Source organism: Macrobrachium nipponense, chromosome 5 (assembly GCF_015104395.2).
Source record: "Macrobrachium nipponense isolate FS-2020 chromosome 5, ASM1510439v2, whole genome shotgun sequence".
NCBI lineage: Eukaryota > Metazoa > Arthropoda > Malacostraca > Decapoda > Palaemonidae > Macrobrachium > Macrobrachium nipponense.
This window is the reverse complement of record NC_061107.1, coordinates 52,854,096-52,878,572: the sequence shown is the minus strand read 5'-3', so window position 1 is coordinate 52,878,572 and position 24,477 is coordinate 52,854,096. Positions and strand designations below refer to the sequence as shown.

General features: G+C 36.8%; 1 protein-coding gene across 3 annotated transcripts in view; it reads left to right on the top strand.

Annotated features, from left to right (window-relative positions):
- The window catches only part of LOC135215300 (BTB/POZ domain-containing protein 7-like), a 295,047-nt gene that overhangs the window by 137,225 nt on the left and 133,345 nt on the right, over positions 1–24,477 (top strand). For all 3 annotated transcript variants that reach the window (XM_064249859.1, XM_064249857.1, XM_064249858.1), the window contains exons 4-5: positions 11,615–11,767; positions 11,961–12,662. In XM_064249859.1, coding sequence (XP_064105929.1) covers positions 11,615–11,767; positions 11,961–12,662 — 855 coding nt within the window. The remainder of the gene's footprint in view (positions 1–11,614; positions 11,768–11,960; positions 12,663–24,477) is intronic.

Sequence of the window (24,477 nt, the reverse complement as noted above, 5' to 3'; positions counted from 1 at the left end):
GTATTTTACGTCAACATTTTTTGTCTCCCGTGTGCCGACTGGACGTATTTTACGTCGACTTACAAAAGTTTTTTTTAAAATTCGCGGAAAAATACTTATAGGCCTACCAGCCTAAAACTTTTGAATCACGCGCCTTGGGGGATGCTGGGAGTTCACGGATCAAGGTGTTGTTTTATTTACAATCGTTACGCAGGCGTGCAAGCGCGAATTTCTTTCTTGCCGCACTAAAAAGTATCTGTGACACATCTCGGAAATTATTCGTCACTTTGACATAATTTTTGTACCATTGTAAATTAGCCGTTACATGAAGTATTATATATGAAAATGTGCGCATTTTTATGTAGAATACAACAATAAAATACTCATGACTGTAGCTTTTATCAGTTTTGAGATATTTTATATAAATAACGATAATTGCCAAAATTTCAACCTTTGGTCAACTTTGACTCTACCGGAATGGTCGGAAAAAAACGCAATTGTAAGCTAAAAACGCTTATATTCTAGTAATATTCAATCATTTACCTTAATTTTGCAACTAATTGGAAGTCTCTAGCACAATATTTCGATTTATGGTGAATTTATGAAAAAACTTTTTCCTTACGTCCACGCGGTAACTCTTCCGAAAAAAATCATACATGTGATTGTGGTAATGTTTGCACCATTTTAAAATTAGCCGTTATATAAAGTTTTATATATGGAAATGTGCGCAATTTCATGCGCAATACAACTAAAAACAACCCATGGTTGTAGCTTTTATCAGTTTTGAGATATTTTCGTATAAATAACGATAATTGCCAAAATTTCAACTTTTGGTCAACTTTGACTCTACCGAAATGGTAGAAAAACGCAATTGTAAGCTAAAACACTTATATTCTAGTAATATTCAAGCATTTACCTTCATTTTGCAAGAAATTGGAAGTCTCTAGCACAATATTTCGATTTATGGTGAATTTATGAAAAAAAATAACATTTTCTTTACGTCCGCGCGGTAACTCTTTCGAAAAAATCATACGTGCGATTGTGGTAATGTTTGCACCATTTTAAATTAGCCGTTACATAAAGTTTTATATATGAAAATGTGCAATTTCATGTAGAATACAACAAAAAATAATTGAAGGTTGTAGCTTTTCTCATTTTTGAAATATTTGCATATAAATCACGATAAATAGAAAAAAAACCACGTTCGGTCAACTTTGACTGTACCGAAATGGTCGAAAAACGCAATTGTAAGCTAAAACTCTTACAGTCTATTAATATTCAGTCATTTATCTTCATCTTGAAACAAATTCGAAGTCTCTAGCAAAATATTAAGATTTATGGTGAATTTAAAAAAAAATCTTTCCTTCCCTCCGTGTGCGGATTCTCCGCCACAAATCTCCAAAATACGTACGTCCCATTCTCGGAATATTTGCTCCATTTCATATTAGGCATTTCATAGAGTTTTATATATGAAAATGTGCGCAATTGCATGTAGAATAAAACGAAAAATATTTGAAGGTTGTAGCTTTTCTTATTTCCGAAATAATTGCATATAAAGAATATATATATAAAAAAATTCGACATTTGGTCAACTTTAACTCGTCAGATATGGTCAAAAACTGCAATTGTAAGCTAATACTCTTACAGTATAGTAATATTCAATCATTTGTCTTCATTTTAAAAGAAATTGGAAGTCTCTAGGACAATATTTAGATTTATGGTGAATTTTTGAAAAAAATATTTGTTTACGTCCGCGCGTTACGAATTCATGCATTATTTTGTGATAATATTTTCTGTGTTGCTTTTATCGTTTTACAATGTGTTATATACCAAAATGATCGCAATTTAGTGTACATTACAACGAAAAAAAAGTAACTTGTTACCTTTAACCGTTTTGCGCACAGCGCGATTTGAATACAATTATATATGAAATTTTGTTTTTCCGCTATCATATATCGCATTATTTATATATGATAATGATATTTTTTTTCATTTCTGATGGTTGCATACTAAACTTTAGCCAATGAAAAAAAAGGAGCCAAAAATGAACTCATAATCTTGAAAACTCAGCGCGCTATGATTTTTTTTTTTTAAATATTTTTTCCGCTTCCGCGCTCACTCCGAAACCCCTCCGGCACACGGGAGGCAATTTTTTATTTACCGCTCCGGCGTAAGAGGGTTAACTGTGTGAAAAAACTTCACAAAGACATTAGCGGCAGGCAGATATAACTACTGTAAAGTAGTTACTATTTAAAAGCAAAGGGGCAATTAGCGACACTTCTGTATGCCAAATGTATAAATACTGAACTATTCAAATTAATAATTTGAAGTTTTTTCAATGCGTAAGAAATGTTACTTTTATTTTCATAGCTATCGATTGTTCCACCCAACATTCTCAGGCCTGAAGAAGGCAATGGAATAGAATTTTCATGTTAAAATCAGCGCAATTATCAATGGCTGGCAAAAGCTTAAAGTCATTATCAATTATTTATTTTAAAAATCTTAAAGGTTATTTATATTGAATTATACAACTAATGCATAGGCGGCCCGCGGTTAATGGCGCAATCGCTCAGCGGGAATCGGTCTTACGGCTGTCGTCAAAAATATTCATAAAAAAAATAAGGCATTCTGAGGTATTTTTACGGCACAATTTTCGGTCAACAGCGCCGCTAGCCCCGTTATGTCTAATGAGTACATACATTTGTAGAAATACTGTTCAGCCCATAAAAGTTAAGCAAATGATATTAAAAATTTTTATTGAGAGTTATTACATAGGTATTAGGGTAAATTATATGCCTCTGACACGGTTCTATGCCAAAAATATAGTTATGTACGGGTAAGTGCAAATTTAGCTATGGATGTGTCGATTTATTAATGTTCATGCTTTTATGTTTAAAATGTGTATGAAAACGTATTACGTATAGGGTATTTTTATTTCTGCACAGAGATATGATACAAAGGCAGCTTTTTAAACTGCCCTTCACATTATCAAATATGATGTTTTTTCATGTTCATTCTTATCAAATATGATGTTTTTTCATGTTCATTCTTGTAAGCCGCTGTCTGCCGATCTTCCAAAAATATGGAGTTAAAAAAAGTGCTAATTTAGCGATCGATGTGTCGATTTTATAAATGTTCGTCCTTTTATGTTTAAAATTTGTATGAAAGTGTATTAAGTATAGGGTATTTTTATTTCTGAGCAGAAATATGATACTAAGGCAGCTTTGAAAGTGCCCTTCACGTCATGAAAAACAATATGTTTTCATGGTCGTTCTTGTAAGTCGCCACCTGCCACTCTTCCGAAAATATAGTTAAAAAGAGTACAAATTTAGTGATTGATGTGTCAATTTTATAAATGTTTATGCTTTTATGTTTAAAATGTGTATGAAAATATATTATGTATGGGGTATTTTTATTTTTGTGCATAAATATGATACAAATTAAGGCAGCTTTTGTAATTACCCTCCACGTTATCAGAGGATGTTTTTTCATGTTCGTTCTTGTCCGCCACTGTTCCGAAAAATGCATGTCGTTATTTTATTAATTAGGCATCTTTCCATAAATCCTTTAAAAAGTTATACATTACTTCACTGTATCCAATAATATTGTATGTTTTCTCATATTATTGTATTCTAAAATACTACGGCAAATCTAAGCCAGTATTCCTTGGAGCAGCCAATGTTTTGGTTTCAAATCAGCTGATGGTGAATACGAGTTTGTTTTGCCATATTTAACACAATTCTGAGCGAAATTTCTTGCTTTTAGTTAGCATAAATGAATATCTAGATACTTGACTTATATGAGACAAAGTTATTTTTCCTTATACAACGTGTTTTTAGGTGGAAATATGAATTTAATATGTCTCGTTGTGATTGTGAACTAATTTTTTTTATTTGTTAACAGATTACGTTGGTGGCATGTTTATTGCGTAAAAAAATTACATGATTCCGTTCGCAATTTTCTTTTATATCATTGTAATACGAACTTTACATTTTTTATCTTATATCGGCGTGAAACCAATAGTAAAATGTGTTCTTTCAAGCACATTAGTTTTGATTAAAATGATTTTATCTTAATTTTATCTGCGGTTGTGTTTGATGGTATACGTTTACTGGAGTTTTATCCTTGTTGCCGTTGCACGATAATAGTCATTAGCAGCTTGAGCAGTTTGCTCAACTTCAGTTATACCTATGTTTAAATTTAACAGTATGTTTCCCAATTGATCTTTGATCTATAGCGAATAAAGTTATTACATTAAGATATCTCAGTTCTATTCTACATAACATCATTTATAACAACTACGGTAATAGTGTCTATAGTACTATGATTGAAATACAAGCCAAACGGATGTTATCAAATTCAGTTGTACTTAGAGAAAAAAAAAAGTTTCTCGTTCGGTTGTTCGTGGCTATACACATTTACGCAACAAGTTTAACGTTAAAACCATACTTTCATCATTCTCTTTTGCTGTTTTTGAACTTATGTAACTAGAAGGTGGGATAAAGTTAGGCTATTGTAATTTGGTCTCTCATAAAATCGGATTATCGTAAGACGAATTATTGTAACTTGAACACTACAGCTACCTGTACACTGTAGGTACAAAACCTTATTACAGTGGTACCTTGACATATGAAATTTATCCGTTCCGAGGCGGCCTTCGTAACCTGAGCTTTTCGTATCTTGAACCACATTTTACATGTAAATTGCCTAATTCGTTCCAAGCCCTACAAAATCACCCCAGTATTTTTTTATAATAAAGCTAAATTGACCAATAAACAATGAAATACAACAATTTGGACCATTCAATACCTAACTTAATACATACTACTAATATGTACTACGTAGTACCTGTAAATAAAGTATATTAGTGTACATGGTATACAAGAAACACTGTATACATACATACGTACGTATGTAGTAAAATATGGAAGCTTACCTTTCGTGTGAGGCTATCTCCGAAAGTGGCGACAGAGGAGGAGGACAAACGGCAGAAAACTTGTTAGTACGTACACTTAACTTTACAAAACACATTAACAAATGGCACAAAACCGTAACACATTAACAAATGGCACAAAACCGTAACACTTAACTTTACAAAAAACTTAAAATAAATTTTTTTTTTTTTTTGTCTATGATTTTCACATTTTTTAACTTTTTTATACTTTACGTTTTTTACGAAATTTCAATTCCTCTTTAAAAAATAACTAACCAAGGAAGATTGCTTCTGCATACTTTTCACAATGTTCTTGAAACGACTCAGGCAAACTTCATCGAACTGTGCAAGCATACGACCTGTCTAAGCCTTTTCGGGGTGTGTCTTTTCTACAAATGATTGCACCTTATGAAAAGCAGCTAGAGCATCCTTAATTTCTACCGTTGTCATAGGGTGGTCGTCCTCCTCCTCGCCGCTGCTAGAGAACTTTTCTTGAACGATGTTATGTTGCATGGCCTCCAACTCCTTCAGGTCATCCGTTGTAAGCTCCTCTTGGTGCTCCTCGAGAAGGTCATTGATGTTGTCCTCGTCGACGACCAGCCCCATGGACTTGCCGAGTGCAACGATATCGTCAAGATCTGATTGCGAAACAGTTTCAGGATCGTCAACTGTTTCTGAATCTGCACCAGCTTCGCCCACGTCAAAATCCCTCGAAGTCTCGGGCGGATACGGCATCAGGCCAGAGTTTCCTCCACGAAGAATTCAAGGTTCGCATCGATACCTTCTGCCAAGCTTGATCGATGAGTTGGATGCATATCACAACATCGAAATGCTCCTTCTAAAATTCACGCAAAGTGAGGTTTGTGGTATCTGTGATGTCGAAACATCTCTTGAAAAGATGTTTCGTATACAGCTTCTTGAAGTTCGATTCACTTGCTGGTCCATGGGCTGGAGGAGAGGGGTGGTGTTAGGCAGAAGATAAAGAACCTTGATAAAAGAATACTCTGCTAGGATATCTTCCTCGAGGCCAGGAGGGTGAGCAGGGGCATTGTCCAACAACAGCAGACATTTCAGAGGGAGGGGCTTCTCTTACAAGAATTTCTTCACTGTCGGGCCAAAAAACAGAATTACTACCCACTCAGTGAACAAAAGTCTCGTTACCCAGGCTTTCGCATTAGCCCTCCACACCACTGGAAGCTTCTCCTTTAGCACTTTGTGGGCCTTGAAGGCTCGAGGAATCTTGGAATGATAGACAAGTAGGGTCTTCACCTTGCAATCCCCACTGGCGTTGGAACAAAGTGCGAGCGTAAGCCTGTCTTTCATAGGCTTATGCCTGGGTAGCTTCTTCTCTTCCTCCATGATGTATGTCCGACGAGGCATTTTTTTTCCAAAAAAGGCCAGTCTTATCACAGTTGAAGACTTGCTGAGAACTGTAGCCTTCGTTGATTGTCATCTTGTCGAATGTCTTAATAAAGGCTTCGGCCTCTTTCGTGTCCGAGCGGGCCGCCCCCCCATGCCGCACCACCAAATGGATGCCAGTCCGTTTTTGGAATTTTTCAAACCACCCATGCGAAACCTTGAAGTCTGGGGTTGGCGTCGATGTCCCTTCTCTTCCGTCGTCTTTGGCCTGGGCAATCAAATCGCCGAAAATAGCACTGGCCTTGTGGCAGGTTGCCGTCTCGGTTATTGTATCACCAGTGATTTCTTTGTCTTTTATCCTGACAAGAAGCAGCCTCTCCATCTCGTTGTGCACGTGGCTCCTCTTGCTAGATAAAATAGTCACGCCTGTGGAAGGTGTAGCGGCTTTGATGGCTTCCTTCTACTTAAGGATGGTGCCTATCGTCGACGGATTTCGGCCATATTCCTTAGCGATCACACTCAACCGCTTGCCAGCTTCATATTTTTTAATGATCTCTATCTTCGTCTCCATAGAAAGCATCCTCTTCTTTCCGTGAACTTCAGCAACTTTCTTGGGACCCATGACTACGTTTATACAGTACGTAATCAAGTTATGTAGTATACGTATGTAGTAAAGTTCTCACACAACACGATAAATCACTAACGTTAATAAACGAAATCATATAGAACGAACGAATTCCGTGTGTGTACACAAACGATGCTGCTTCGGAGTGACCGAAGAATACCTTAAGGTAGATGCCTGATGGGAGAGATGCTGACCAATAGGAGAGCTGGATCTTATGGCGGTGACTAGCATCAAAAACCAATGGGAGAGCGGGAGGATGGTGGCGGGTCTACTCAGTTAGCAGCACGTGAGTTTTAAAATTGTTATCGGTGGTCCGGGCGAATCTCAGTACTTTACAGCAACCTTTCGTAACCTTGTTAAAAGATTAACAGATTTTCGTATGTAGAGCCAAAAAAATCTTTGTACAGTGGTACCTCGAGATACGAAAAGCTCACTTACAAAAAACTCGAGATACGAAAGCCAATGCGAAAAATTTAACGGCTCTACATACGAAAAGTTTTCAAGATACGAAAGGTTTCTGAAAGTCTGAGATTCGCCCGGATAACAATTTTGAAACTCGCGCTGCGTGCCACCATCTTAGTACTAGTAGACTCGCCACCATCCTCCTGCTCTCCCATTGGTTCCTGATGCTAGTCACCGCCATGAGATCCTTCTCTCCTATTGGACAGCATCCCTCCCATCATGCATCTGATACGTACGTGGTGACGTGCCTACCACGGCCACTTCGTACCAGCATCTTTATCGTACGCACGCGGCATTCGTTTGGTCCAACGATTTCGTTTAGTAACGTAAATTTGTTAGTGATTTCGTTGCAGTACGTATTATCGTGTTGTGCGAAAACTTTATTGTGTAACTTATACGTAAATTACGTACAAGATAACGTAGTCATGGGTACCAAGAAAGTTGAAATTCACAGAAAAAAGCGCATGCCGTTTGTCCTCCTCCTCCTCTGCCGCCACTTTCAGAGATAGCCTCACTTGAAAGGTAAGCTTCCACATTTTACGTTACAGAAATAATATTTCTTGTACACTAATATACACTTTATTTACAGGTTTTGCATTTTTATTATCAAGTTATGTATTGAATGGTCCAAATTGTTGTAGTATTTCATTGTTTATAGGTCAATTTAGCTTTATTATGAAATTTACTGGGGTGTTTTTGGAGGGCTTGGAATGGATTAGCCATTTTACATGTAAAATGTGGTCCAAGATATGAAAACCTCATGATACGAAAGGCGCCTCGGAACGGATTAATTTCGTATCTCGAGGTACTACTGTATTTATAATACTGCAATGTACTATACTGCATAAATATACTTATTGCGCCATTGTGGGATTACAGCGCCGTTTGACTGGTCTAGGTGTGTGGCGGCTGTGGGCTTTAAAATCGCTTTGTGTCGAAAATCACTTAGTGTCGGCGGCCAGGAACGGAACCCCTGCCTCTAACCAAGGGCCACCTGTACTGTACAACAAGAATGCCATAATGCTCAGATGGTCCTGTCCAAACAAACTTCTTAGGCTGACCAAAAAATTTATCTTCATATAAGTAACTTACCAAATAATTACATACCTATACTGTTCCACAAGCATGTCAACTTAAATTTGAAAGTTGTGGTAGCGCTTCTATTGTTTTTAATGTAGGTGACTACCCCACCCACTATTGGGGACACAATAGGTACAATAAACAGATAAAATCACTTCTTTTTTGCCAGCCTTTGATACATCATCAGATGTTTGTAGCAGCTGTGTTTAGAATTTCATTGCTGTTTTGGGAATATCCTTCCAGGATTCGGTAATGTATTCGCTTCTCTGGTAGCCTTTACTGCTTATTTTAGACAGTTTATTGCAATTTGTGACTTTTAACGTTGTCGGACTCTAGTTCCTCCAGCATTGGGTTGTAGGGAGGGTTGTAAAACTATCTGCTCAAATTGTAGAGGACAAGTTTGTTCAAAGGATCTGACGTGACGAACGTGAGGATTGGGGTGAAAGGCTCGAGTAGCTATTAAACTTTCATTTAGAGAAGCTAGATAGAGATAGGAAAAGGAAGACGGCCTTAAGAGCTGAGATTAGGGCTAATAGTTGAGAACCGGCTCATTATACAGGCAGCCCCCGCTTATTGGTGGGATCAGTTATCTATGCTTCAGTTTTATGGGGCTTATTTTTTGGTTTGGAAAAATCAGTTGAGGGCAAAGATAAATTATTTTGCCATATTTAACTCAATTCGGAGCGATTTTCTTGCTTCTAGGTAGCGTAAATAATTCTCTGGAAATACTATTTATGTGGGACAAGGTTATTTTTATGTGAAGTGTGTTTAAAGTTGAATATTACTTAAATACTTCTTGATGTGAACTAAATTTATTTATTTATTTATTTTTTTGCGTTAATAGCTGACATTGGAAGCATGTTGTTTTTTTTTTTTTTTTTAAAGATTAACAGATTCCATTCACTATTTTCACCCTACTATTTCATCATATGAACTTTACGTATTTATCTCTTACCAGCATGAAAACAACAGTAAAATAAATGTGTTCTTTCATGTCCAGTGTTTTTTATTGAAATACTTTTTTACTTCTTTCTCCACAATTATTCATGGTTGAGTTTCATCCATGCTGCTGATGCATGATAATTTATAGTCATTAGCAGTGTGAACATTGTTTTCTCAGCTTTAGCGACAACTGCAGTTTAAATTTATCAAAATTTATCAATGTATTTCCTTGCTAATATTTTCTCCATAGTGAATAAAGGTATAGTGTAAAAATATATCAGTCCTATTCTACTTAACATCGTTTGTAACACAACTAGGGTAATTTTTTTTTTATTGCATGATGGCTGAAATGCAACCAAAACAGCTGTTGTTATCTGATTAGGTTGTTAGTAGCAAAACAACTGTTTTTATTCAGTTGTTTATGGCTGCATGCCTTTTAAGTAACAATTATAACTTTACTAACAATACTTTTATTCCCTTTTACTTTTTTAACTTTAGCTAGAAGATAGAATAGATAAAGAGTTGAAAATTTACATTGTTAAGCGTTCTGAAAAAGGAAATTTCTTTCTCTCGCTCCTTAGGCCAAGGTTTACTTGTAAGTTCATCGAATCGGGCATTAAAAATTTGTAGAACTACCTACAGACCATAGTAAAGGATTAGGTAAATGAAATTCCACATTTTCATTAAAGAGTTATTACATATTAGAGTTAAATATTTGGTCATGACACAAGGTGGAGTTAACCAGTCTAGGGCATCGTAAGGTGGACTGCCGCCCCCTGTAGACTTTGAATTTCGGTTATCAGCTTTTTAATTTATTTTATGTAGGTGACAGCTTTGTCTGGTCTTTTTTGTCTTGGTACTTCAACCAGGGCATGGCAGTTACTCTTATGCTTTGGGAGTAATTGGAATAGTACTCCTTTACTCCAAAGCACCCACTTAGAAATAGAGACTACTGGTAGCTATGCCACTAAGTCCCTACAGGTCAAGATGAGCACCGACTAGAGGCAGTAATTACTTGCAGTAATGATCGCTCTTACCAGATAAGGAAACAACAAGGAATTTTACCAATGCTAACAGATTTTATGTTTAAAATTCATCTTCATAGATCCCACCTCCTATCAATGTGGGATTCAGCTATGTAATTATTTGGTAAGTTACTTTTATGAAAATGGTATTTTCATAATAGAATTAAGTCCCATATATACTTACCAAGTAGTTACAGACCAGAGCCCTCCCTCCTCCCTCTCTCATGGATGTAAAAGCACAAAAGAAGTTATTTTTCTCTGGTTTTGTTCTACCTTTTGTTCCCCAATAGTGGGTGGGGTAGTCACCTACACAAAAACAATAGAAACACTACTGTGAATTTAAAATTCAAGCTGCCACGTAAATGGAAAAGTCTGGCTATGTAATTACTTGGTAAATGTTTATGAAACTTAATTTTATTATGAAAATACCACTTTGAATTATGCATAGGTCATAGTGAACCATTCAGACTTTAGAAATTGGCCTACAAAGAAACATTGCATAAAGTGTTGGTGACTGCTCCTTTACAAGTTGCCTACTTTGGAGTTTTTCATCTTATGGTCTGCTGATATGGCAGCTAGTGTTGTGACATGCCACTTAGATGTCACTGGTTTGCACCTCCTCCAAGGTGGTGAAAAATTACTGGCTCTGTATCATGATCAGTTACTGCTGCCGTGAGGGGTCTGTGGTTGGAGATTGAAACCAACATTCTTTGAAAGTTTTAATTTCAAGTTCCATGTGAATAGGTTTCATCTACTGAAATAATAATAATAATACAACTTTGCTTTTCTTCCATGGATGCTTGGTGAATGTAACCATTATTAGCAGGTACTTTTTGGTTGATGCTTTTATTGCAATTTTTATTTTTTTAAATAATTTTAATTCAGTAGTAATTTTGGCAGTAATTTCTTGTAAAATCTGCTGTGTATGGTAATTGAAAATTTTGTGTCTTGTACCTTCTCAAGCTTGCTTAATTATTATAATTGTTCACTTACATAAATGGTTTATGGATGTTATTGATATTTTAACTCTCAGTTTTTAGACTGAGAGTCTTGCTTATCTTTTATAAAAGCTCAAGGATTTTTTTTCATAGTAGTAATTATATTTTATTTCAGAATTCTGTAGTTGTATCTTATTCTCTGTAAAAGTTGTCAAGTATCATCCTAAGGGAGCAAGAGTGATTCTGAACTTACATTTATATTGTTTTACAGGCGGACTTGGCTCGACCTCCAGCTCCAACATACAAGCAAGATCTGAGTGACCTGTTTGATTATAAATATTGTACGGATGTTGATCTGGTGTTTCAGGGAGCCATTTTTCCTGTGCATCGGGCCATCCTGAGTGTGCGATGTCCATATTTCCAGGTAGTGCAGTACTGCGTAGTATTTATTTTGAAAATGCTATATCTTATTAGTTATTTGTGGTATGTCATAAAGTCTGTAATTGTGAATAATACTGCATGCTAGAATTAATTACAACCTCAAGGTATAGTACACATATATATTCAATTAATTCGTGTTCATGGTATTTTTTATTTCAATAACATTCATGTTGCAGGAGGTGCTTAAGAAGATACCTGGATATGGGGCCCAAATTGGGGTAGATATACGGACTCCTGGCATAGATATCCCGATGTTTAGTGCTCTGTTACGGTACCTGTACACTGGGGAATTCAACGCATATGATGGAACGAGTAAAGCCCAGATGGGTCTTAGTAATTTAGACATGTTGATGCAGCTTTGTGAAGAATTTGGGACGCCTAATGCTCTTGAGTGTGATTTACGGTACCTGCTTGAATCTGGAGATTATGCCGATTGTGTGTTAGTGTTTTCAGCAAGCGGAGACATGAACCAGTCTGATCAAAGTGGAGAAGCTGGCCCCTCTGATTATGGATTTCATAATCGGTTAGAATTGTATTGCCACAAAGCAATCCTCAGCGCTCGATCACCATTCTTCAGAAGCCTCATACAACGCAGACAACGATTCAGTGAGGACATGTATGACAGGGGTATTCCTCAGCCTACCAGAATAGTGTTAGATGAAGGTGTGATACCGAAGAGATATGCTCGAGTGTTGCTTCATGCGGTGTATTTAGATACTCTGGACCTTTCATGCATTATAAGAGATTCTACGAGTACTAATAGTCTAAGTGAGGCCCAGAGTATTGTGCAGACAGGGAGGACTCATATGACTGTTGTGGAGGAAGCCATGGAAATATACCAAATTGGACGCTTTTTGGAGTTGGATATACTGACCCAGGTAAGCTAAGTGCTGTATGACTGAAGTTTAATAATTTATTGGTGGTTGCCACACATTTTTCTGTAAAATTTGGCTATGGGAATGAATATATGGGAATACTTAAGGGGAACCCATCTTCAAAGGTTGATAACCGTCTTTTTCATAGTTTTAGCGTTTTTAGAGTCAAACCCTTATTAGTTGGTTAGACTACTTGTGTGAAATACTTTAGTGAATAAAATAGCAGAATATATGGAACAATGAACATTGTAGTAACAAATTAGACCCAGTGTTGAAATATGTAATTCATTGTATCAAATCGACATGCACGTACAGTAAATAAATTGGTCACTATTTTGACCCATGAATATTAACCCTTAAATGCCGAGCCGGTATTTCTGAAAGTGTCTCCCGTATGCTGGCGGCGTTCGGGAGTGAGCGCTGAATTGGAAAAAAAGTTTTTTTCAAAAAATCACAGCATGCTTAATTTTCAAGATTAAGAGTTCATTTTTGGCTCCTTTTTTTGCCATTGCCTGAAGTTTAGTATACAACCATCAGAAATGAAAACAAAATATCATTATCATATATAAAGATTGGAATATATGACAGAGCAAAAAAATTTCATATATGATTGTATACAAATCACGCTGTGAGCAAAACGGTTAAAGCTAATGAGTTCATTTTTTTAGTTGTATTGTACACTAAATTGCAATGATATTGGTTTATAACAAATTGTAAAATGATCAAAGCAACACAGAGAAAATATTATCACAATATGATGCATGGATTCGTAACACACGGACGTAAAAAAAAAAAGTTGTTTTCAAAAATTCACCATAAATCTAAATATTGTGCTAGACACACTTCCCGTTTGTTGCAAAATGAAGGTAATCGATTGAATATTACTAGACTGTAAGTGTCAAAACTGATAATAGCTACAACTATGAGTTATTTTTTGTTGCATTCTACATAAAATTGCGCACATTTTCATATATAAAACCTTATGTAACTGCTAACATAAAACGGTGCAAACATTACAGCAAACACGACAAACTGGCGGAAGAATTTCTGATTTTTTCGGCAGAGTTACTGAGCAGATGTAAGGAAAAAGTTTTTTTTTCAAAAATTCACCATAAATTGAAATATGTATTGTGCTAGAGACTTCCAATTTGTTGCAAAATGAAGGTAAATGATTGAATATTACTTGAATGTAAGACTTTTAGCTTACAATTGTGTTTTTTTACCATTTCGGTCGAGTCAAAGTTGACCAAAGGTTGAAATTTTGGCACTTATCGTTATTTATATGAAAATATTTCAAAACTGATAAAAGCTACAACCATGAGTTGTTTTTTTGTTGTATTCTACATGAAATTACGCACATTTTCATACATAAAACTATGTAACGGCAAATATAAAACGGTGCAAACATTACGACAATCTGACGAAAGAATTTCTGATTTTTTCGGCAGAGTTACCGTGCGGCCGTAAGGAAAAAGTTTTTTCAAAAATTCACCATAAATCAAAATATTGTGCTAGAGACTTCCAATCTGTTGAAAAATGAAGGTAAATGATTGAATATTACTAGAATGTAAGACTTTTAGCTTACAATTTTGTTTTTCAATAATTTCGGTTGAGTCAAAGTTGACCGAAGGTTGAAATTTTGGCACTAATCGTTATTTATATGAAAATATTTCAAAGCTGATAAAACTACAACCGTGAGTTGTTTTTTGTTGTATTCTACATGAAAATGCACACATTTTCATATATAAAATTTTATTTAACGGCTAATATAAAACGGTGCAAACATTACGACAATCTGACGAAAGAATTTCTGATTTTTTCGGCAGATACCACGCGGATGTAAGGAAAAAGTTTTTTTTCAAAAATTCACCATAAATCAAAATATTGTGCTAGAGACTTCCAATTTGTTGCAAAATGAAGGTAAATGATTGAATATTACTAAAATGTAAGAGTTTTAGCTTACAATTGTGTTTTTTGACCATTTCGATCAAGTCAAAGTTGACCGAAGGTTGAAATTTTGGCACTTACCATGATTTATATGAAAATATTTCAAAATTGATAAAAGCTACAACCATGGGTTGTTTTTTGTTGTATTCTACATGAAATTGCGCACATTTTCATATATAAAACTATGTAACGGCTAATACAAAACGGTGCAAAAATTACGACAAAGTGACGAAATAATTTCTGAGATGTCACTGATGTTTTTTAGTGCAAGAAGAAAGAAATTCGTGCGCGTCTGCCTGGATAACTCTTGTAAACAAAACAACAGCTTGATCCGCAAACTCCCAGCATCCCTCAAGGCGCATGATTCAAAATTTTTTGCCGAGTAGGCCTATAACTTTTTCCACAAATACACTGGACCCCTGTACAGTGGACCCCCCGTATTCCCGTTCTCCAGATTCGCGGACTCACACATTCGTGGATTTCTCTCAGGAACGTTTCCCTGCATTATTCGCGGAAAATTCGCACATTCACAGTATTTTTCTATGAGAAATTTCCATAAATTCCTGTTTTTTTTATCAATTTCATCATAAAATGCACTTTTTGTGATAAAACTATTAAAAAAACCAAGTATGAAAATTTTTAGTGGTTTTTCTTGAGTTTTAACTAATAAAATAGGCTGTTTTTAGCATTTTTATAGGGGTTCCAAACATTCGCGGGTTCTAACTATTCACGGGGGGGGTCTGGTACGCATCCCCCGCGAATACGGGGGGACCACTGTATTCGCATTCTCCGGATATGCGGACTTGCTGATTCCCGGATTTCTCTCTGGGCCATGTCTACCCATTATTTGTGGGGGATTCGCCTATTCGCGGGATTTTTCCGGCGAAAATAATCACTAATTAGTGTATTTTGATGTTATTTTCATGACTAAATACATTTTTATGGTACAAAATATTAGTAATTTTCAAATACTAATATTGATTAGTAAGTTCAGTAAGATTAAATGATATCACATAATAATAAAAATAGTAATTTCTCTCTCTCTCTCTCTCTCTCTCTCTCTCTCTCCTCTCTCTCATCTACTCTCTTCCTCTCTCTCTCTCTCTCTCTCTCTCTCTCTCTCTCCTACAGGATGTGTTTTTTTTGTATGATAAATAAATGATTTACTATTTTCAAATACTTATATTAATGTATACAGCAATAATATCAGTTCATTAAAGAAAATACTAATGTGAATTTGTAAGGCTTTGGTTTATAAATTTGAAAAATTATGTAAGAATGAAGGAAATCCCAGTCTTCTCTCTCTAACTCCAGGTACTAAAGCTGTCAGTTATCAAGTAATGGGACTGGAGGGGAGGAGCTGTTGTGTTGTTGCCACCAAGTGTTCACGCAATTTCTCTCTCTCTCTCTCTCTCTCTCTCTCTCTCTCTCTCTCTCTCTCTCTCTCTCTCTCTCTCTCTCTCTCGTTACTGAGACTCAAGAATTTTTATAGTACGTGTACTATATGTTTTTAATACTTTCAAATAATAATATTAGGGAAAAACTCTCTATCACGAGAGTATATATAATGTTCTAAAGGGTCCACAATAATACAGTGTAAAAAGTCTGTGTATAATTTTGAACTTTACAGAAAGCTTTCGAACCCTTCCCTGGGTTCATCTTCAGTCCAAATGAACAATAAGTTACGACAAGTACAGAGGTAAATTTAAAAAACGAGACGTTGAAGATCGTTGACAATGGTCGTTAGCTCGTTAATGGGCCAGGTGAAGAAAGAGAGTAGTTAACAACAACTAGGTGATACCCTCTCCCCTATCAATCCTTCTGGCTGCAATCCTGTTGGATCTTCATACAGGTTGTTGCAACATTACATGAAATCCTTCATCCAAGGGCGTAGATTGGGCACCGTTATCATACTCCCCCGGGCAGCGGTTACCTGGACTGGAAGAGGCAAGGCAGAGGCAGCATCAGGAGAGGGAAAAACAGAGCCTGTCCTACAGTTAAAATCTTTTAAAAACATACTAGTAATATAAAAATTAACAAATGGGTCTTTGTTGACAAAAGACATGCATTCAGGAATGATCATAGACCCAACTGGAACGAGGCTAAAATTATCTTTAAAAGTAACAATGTAAATGTCAGACGACTAGTCGAGGGAGCTGCTATAAGTTTGGGAGAATCATTCAAAGGAAACAAGTCTTTTGTCAACGAAGACCCATTTGTTAATTTTTATATTACTAGTATGTTTTTAAAAGATTTTAACTGTAGGACAGGCTCTGTTTTTCCCTCTCCTGATGCTGCCTCTGCCTTGCCTCTTCCAGTCCAGGTAACCGCTGCCCCGGGGGAGTATGATAATGGTGCCCAATCTACGCCCTTGGATGAAGGACTTCATGTAATGTTGCAACAACCTGTACGAAGATCCAACAGGATTGCAGCCAGAAGGATTGATAGGGGAGAGGGTATCACCTAGTTGTTGTTGACTACCCTCTTTCTTCACCTGGCCCTGACGAGGTATTGCATCAGAAATCGCGGCATTTCTCATGTCACATTGGGTGTTTTTGCGCTCCACAAAGCGCCCGATGTTTCCAGAACAGCTGCGAGAAAAAGGCGCCTCCAACACGGTCGCGAAAACCTCCTTACTGCCAAACTTTTCGAAAATGCGTTCTCGTTTCCTTTATCTTTCTTTGCTAGGAAGCAATTACCATCACACGCCCCCTCAAAAGAGAAAAAAATGAAATCGATTGATTTTATTTTTTTTTCTAAAGAGAAGCAAGAATTAAACAGCAGGGAAACAATTCTGCATAAAGCTTTAATCCAGTCAAACATGCACGCTTCTCCACACTCACTCGTGCGATAACAGAAAACGGTTATTAGGCTACTCATTCTGAGAAATCTCTAGAGAGGCTACTAACTATAACATTATCCTTCTCTCTTACTTTTCCGTTTTCAGAACTCTGATTAAAACTTATAAATACTAAAACACCTCGTGTGTTTTTCTCAAAACTAATCTCACTCAGTAACACTGTTACACGGGCGGAGGCCACGGCACCGGGCCTTCATTATAATTCTGAAGCAAATTTACATTTATTGCCTTTACTCTACTCTTACCCACAATAATTCTATAATGAATATTTCCCCTCTTCTCTAAAACTGAAAAAGGACCTTCAAACTTATAAGGTAAAAATGGACTTTCTCTCGGGACTAGTACTAAAACTTTATCTCTTACACACAAACTTCTCTTGTTTGATCTAAGATCAAGTTTTCCTTTAATTTCCCCTTGACTTCCGTTCGGGTTTTCTTTCGCTAAGTGCCAAGCGCTTCCGTTCTCCTCCGATAGCTGCCAAACATCTCTTAAATTTAAATTGTTTTTTTAATACTCAAGATTAGTTATGCAATCATCTCTACCCTTACTTCTAGGCAAAGTTCCGAACATATTTATAATTACATTATCAAAAGATTTGCCTACTGAAGAAATACTACACAACGTAACTCTGGAAATTACTTGATTCGGTTTCCCTGCAATTTGATATTCATGACAGTTTAAAGCATACCTCTTCATGTCATTTTTCATTTTAGGCCAAAAGTACACCCTACTAATACTCTTGAAAGTTTTATTTACTCTTATATGTCCTTGCTCATCGTGTGCTAACTTCAAAATTAATTCATGAAGCTTCCTAGAAACTACAAATTTTTCTGTGATTCCCCCTTCACTACCTGACTTATGGCAAACATGACATGAAACTTCGTCCTTTACACAAAAAGTTTCCTTACACACATCGAGATCATCATCCAGCTCACATTAAAAAATTCGAGTTAGTGTCTCATCCTCTCTCTGCAACTTGACTAGCTCATCCTTATCCAAAATGTTAGAGCCTAATTCATCAATGTAACTAGGACTAGATACAGGTACATTTACAACGTTACTCTCGACAGCTACGCCTTCCGTTTGGCTCTCACTGTTAACGATAGAGTTAGGTCTCTCAGCCACACTCATGCCAAGATCAACCTCGCTACCTCTATCACACTCGTTCGAATCCACGAACTCACTCATGTTTGAATCTACGAGCTTACTCACGTTCGAATACATGAACTCACTCTCGTTCGAATCCATGAACAAATTATGACCGTAGTCTACGTCTGTATCTAAACCCGACCTAGTTACCACCATTTCAGGCACTGGAATATTCCTCACAACAGGATTCACATTCTTGGATAAAGCTAAGTCGTTACCAACAATAATGTCAACGCCTTCGACGGGCAAACTGTCCACAACTGCAAGTTTTACTTCTCCTGACACTACCTGACTTTCTAAATTCAACTTCAACAAAGAACACAAGTGTTAGGAAATCCACCTTACATGACTTTCTCTTCCATATTGATTTCTGCCCTGTTCGGCACACACACTCTTCGAATCAGTGAGACAGCGGCCCCTGTGTCTCAAAGCAAGACCACTTCTCTCGAATCTACTCCTCCAAGAGAGGAAACTACGCCTTCCGACAGAAATTCACCAAAAACTTTCCTAGTTTCTCTCATCACATCATCCCTACTTGACGAAAGGTTAACTAGAGATACTGGTTTCTTACCGTCATTCCTTTCTACTGCACAATTCCTCGCTAAATGCCCTTTCCCATTACATCGGAAACAAGTTAATTCTGAGCCACTATATGCCATTCTACTCTTACAAACCTTAGACGTATGACCAGGTTTTCCGCATGTATAACAGGAATAGTCACTTTTACTCGCATTGCTATTACTAGGACTGAAACCTTTTACATGGGGGGGGGGGGGGGGCTTAAATTTTTACTCTACCAGACGAAGGATCATTTCGTTTCTTACTAACACTCAAATTATGAGTTAGACTATATTCGTCAGCTGGCCTAGTTGCTCCTGCAAAAGATACTTCTCGCCTATCCTCTATATAAAGCTTAATCTCAGGGGATACGTTATCTTTGAGGTTTTCTAACAACACTAAGTTCTTCAAACTATCAAAATCATCAACTTTAGCAGAAGTTAACCAATCAAAAAACAGCCTCTCTAACTTCTTACCGTATTCTACATACGTAATATTTTCATCCTTTCTCAAATTTCTAAATTTCTTACGGTATGCCTCTGGTACTAGCCTATATGCGCTAAGAACAGTTTCTTTCACAATATCATAATTATCACATTCCTCCTTAGACATGCAACTATATACACAGTAAGCGCCTTACAACTCAAAACTGACTGCAAATATAAAGTCCACGTTTCTTTAGGAGAACCTGCTCGTTCCATTAACTTCTCAAAACACATGAAATATGTCGTAACATCTTCCTCGTCGAACTTTGGTACTAATTTCAGCACTGTACTCATACCTAACGTATCAGCTTCGTTTTCGTTCTCGCCTGACCGACTGTTATGAGTACTTTCCCTTAACCGAGCAATTTCCAACTCATGCATACGCTCTTTCTCTCTCTCTTCCTGCTGCATTACCAACATTTCTCTCTCATGCTGCATTTTCATTGCTTCTCTCTCTTTCTCTTGCTGCATTATCATTGCTTCTCTCTCTCTCTGGCTGCATTTTCATTACTTCTCTCTCAGCCGCTCTTTCATCTCTCTCATACTTTTCTCTTTCTTTCTTTTCAACATACTCACAGAGATCATTCCCCTCTAGACCCAGTAGCTTACCTGACTCAATAAACTCTTTCACTATCTCACTCATTCTAATTCTTTCTATATCCTCCCTGTTTCAAACTGTTAAAGTGTTGATAGCCTACTATGAGATTCAGGGCCTCTGTAACACGGTTTTTTGGACTTTGCTCCTTGTCAAAGCATCGGATGAAGCTGAAAGTTGACATATGTATATTTACAACCACATACAAATTTTGTCAGCATTTAATTTCAATAACCTAAACCCGATAGTTTTAATTTTTATATAGTAAAAATTATCTAGCCGACGCCATGGCCAATGATTACGAGCCAAGAGTCGAAAAACATTCATTACGTAAGCAAAGTAAACACTTTTTGACGAAATGTTGCCCCGCCCATCCACTAGACAGAAACTCATTCTCCTTGTTTCATCGGCTCTGAAACCCTAAGACTTTATGAATGGCGGAACGATACATAGATGTGGGTGGGGTATCCGTGCTAGCTTAGTAATACTACTGTAGCAGTACGTATTGCCGCAACAGTATATGCGTAATGTACATGAATTAAACGTTTAGGCCAACTGCTGGGATCCTTGAGGATCATTTAGCACTTCTTACAACTACTCGAGAAATAGTTTTTATAGCCAGAAGTTAAATTTTGTAATCCAACAATGCCCATGAAAGCCTTCAGTGTTATCCTGAATTATAACGAGGCCAAAGTGGGTGGAGCCTCATGAAGTTATCATTCTGACGATAATTACTGGTGAAGGTTTAAAGCAAAAATACGGTACCGGCTATTTTTTTTCAGTAAATAGGTAGATAGCCAATAAATAAAAATTGCTTGACATTGGATATAGCAGTTATCAAATCAAGCTTGTCTACTATGTTTTTTAAAATTACCAACTAGTATTCCCTACATCTTGTCAATCTGATTGTGACCTAAAAAGTAGACTGTAATTTCTTAGGGAACTTATTTTGGGAGTTAGACTAATAATCGAAGTGTTTTTGTATTTATTAACATATTTTGTTGGTTTGTCCATTATGACAATTATCAGTGGAAAGGTATCAGAGTTCATAAAGGTGTGCTGCTTTGCTTGTATTTAAATTTGTTTGTCATTGTTGCCAGAGGTATAGCCTTCGTTACGTATAGCCAATCATCCATCAAGAAAGAGGGAAGAAATGCTGTCATAAGTTACGTAACGAGTGCGTTCGAAACGTTTTCTCTGAGTAAGTTGGCCCGTCTTCAAAAAAAGTCACTTTTGCATTGTAAGTGCCAAATTTATTCACCTACGTAATGCTGAATGCAGTCAAAATTTATGTGTACATATAATGTGTATTCTGAATAAGCGTTATATTTATGAAATGCATAGATAAAAAGTTATTGCGAAAAAACCGTGTTACAGAGGCCCTGATTCTCATAGTAAGCAAGGTCGCCACAATGTTACGGACTCTGAGATCTCGGAGACAATGTTACGGTGTCGAAATATCCTGGTTAAAGGTAGACACAGTGTTACGGCCTCTGAGAGAGGTCCGCTTCAGGTTCGATATGAAATAATAATAATAAAAAAAAAAAAAAAAAAACACCAACTGTTGAAACGGGATACGAATATAGAAAGAAACACTAACACAACAAAGGTTTATTTACAAGCTTACTAACAAAGGTAAATGCAGAATGGTATCTCCTATTTACATAAAAAGACAGAATCTTACACTGTATGAACTGGGGGAACAGTGAGGCAATTCAAATACTACTTGCCAGTCAATTTGGCAATTTGACGCGCTGGCTTCATAAATGTAGAGCGGCAATTGCAGTCGTCCTCTTGACTCCGTATTGCAGGTACTAGTCTACTTGAAAGGCAGGAATTCCCCAAAACCTCTGGCGGGACCTTTTCTTCTCTGACGTCGAAATAGCACGAGATAATTCGTTCACTCCTGAAGACGACTAGACCAATATCCAACCAACTCTCGAACAACTCTTCTCTTGATCCTTCGTAGGATGTTCTTTCGTCTCTAGTCTTTCTCTGACGATCTCTGCTGCTGATCTCTCACTGATAATCTGATCTGTGGCTCTTACTGAGGATATCTCTCTGTGACTAACTGGAAATCTCTCTCACGATCTCTCTCTTCTATGATCACTGTTTGCTCCTACTTCCTCCGTCGTATTTATACGGTACTCTGGGGGCGGAGCCTACAGCGAGCGTCACAGACTCCCGAGGTTTCTAGACATTCTTAGATGAATCTAGACGAGGTATTGCATCAGAAATTGCGGCGTTTCTCATGTCACATTGGGCGTTTTTGCGCTCCACAACACGCCCGACGATTCCAGAACAGCCGTGAGAAAAAGGCGCCTCCAACACGGTCGCAAAAACTTCCTTACTGCCGAACTTCTCGAAAATGCGTTCTCCTTTCCTTTATCTTTCTTTGCTAGGAAGCAACCATTTCATAGAGTTGTATATATGAAAATGTTTGCAATTTCATGTAGAATACAACAGAAAATAATTGAAGGTCGTAGCTTTTCTTATTTTTGAAATATTTGCATATAAATCACGATAAATAGAAAAAAAGCGACGTTCGGTCAACTTTGACTCAACCGAAATGGTTGAAAAACGGAATTGTAAGCTAAAACTCTTACAGTCTTGTAATATTCATTCATTTATCTTCATTTTGAAACAAATTATAAGTCTCTAGCACAATATTTTGATTTATGGTGAATTTTTGAAAAAAAACTTTTTTCCTACCCTCCATGCGCGGATTCTCCGCCGCAAATCTCCTAAATGCTTACGTCGCATTCTCGTATGATCATGTAGAATACAACAAAAAATAATTCATGGTCGTAGCATTTTCATTTTTGGAATATTTTCATATAAATCACGATAAATAGAAAAAAATCAACGTGCGGTTAACTTTGACTCTACCGAAATGGTAAAAAAACACAATTGTAAGCTAAAACTCTTACAGTCTAGTAATATTCAATCATTTTTCTTCATTTTGAAACAAATTCGAAGTCTAGCACAATATTTCAATTTATGGTGAATTTTTGAAAAAACTTTCCTTCCCTCCGCGTGCGGATTCTCCGCCGCAAATCTCCGAAATGCTTACTTCACATTCTCGTAATATTTGCTCCGATTCATATTAGCTGTTTCATAGAGTTTTATATATGAAAATGTGCGCAATTTCATGTAGAATACAACAAAATATAATTGAAGGTTGTAGCTTTTCTCATTTTCGAAATATTTGCATATAAATAACGATAAATTAAAAAATTCTACATTCGGTTAAATTTTACTCAACCAAAATGGTCGAAAAACGGAATTGTAAGCTAAAACTTACAGTCTAGTAATATTCAATCATTTCTCTTCATTTTGAAACAAATTGGAAGTCTCTAGAACAATTCGATTTATGGAGAATTTTTGAAAAAAACATTTTTTTTATGTCCGCACATTACGAATTCATGCATCATTTTGTGATAATATATTCTCTGTGTTGCTTTGATCGTTTTACAATGTGTTATATACCAAAATGATTGCAATCTAGTGTACAATACAACGAAAAAAAATTAACTTGTTAGCTTCAACTGTTTTGCTCACAGCACGATTTGTATACAATTATACAGTGGACCCCCGTATTCGCGTTCTCCGGATTCGCGGACTCACACATTCGCGGATTTCTCTCGGGAACGTTTCCCTGCATTATTCGCAGAAAATTCGCGCATTCGCGGTATTTTTCTATGAGAAATATCCACAAATTCCTGGTTTTTGTTATCAATTTCATCATAAAATGCACTTTTTGTGATAAAACTATTAAAAAAACCAAGTATGAAAATTTTTAATGGTTTTTCTTAAGTTTTAACTAACAAAATAGGCTGTTTTTAGCATTTTTATAGGGGTTCCAAACAATCGCGGATTCTAACTATTCCCGGGGGGGGGGGGGGGGGGGGTGGGGGGGGGGGGGGGGGGGGGGGGGGGGGGGGGGGGGTCTGGTACGCATCCCCCGCGAATACGGGGGACCACTGTATATGAATTTTTTTTTTCGCAGTCATATATCCCAATATTTATATATGATAATGATATTTTTTCATTTCTGATGGTTGCATACTAAACTTCAGGCAATGACAAAAAAAGGAGCCAAAAATGAACTCTTAATCTTGAAAACTAAGTGTGCTGTGATTTAAGAAAAAAAAAAAAAAGAAAAAAAAAAATCTGCTTCGGCGTCACTCCCGAACCCCGGCCGGCATACGGAGACGATTTTCA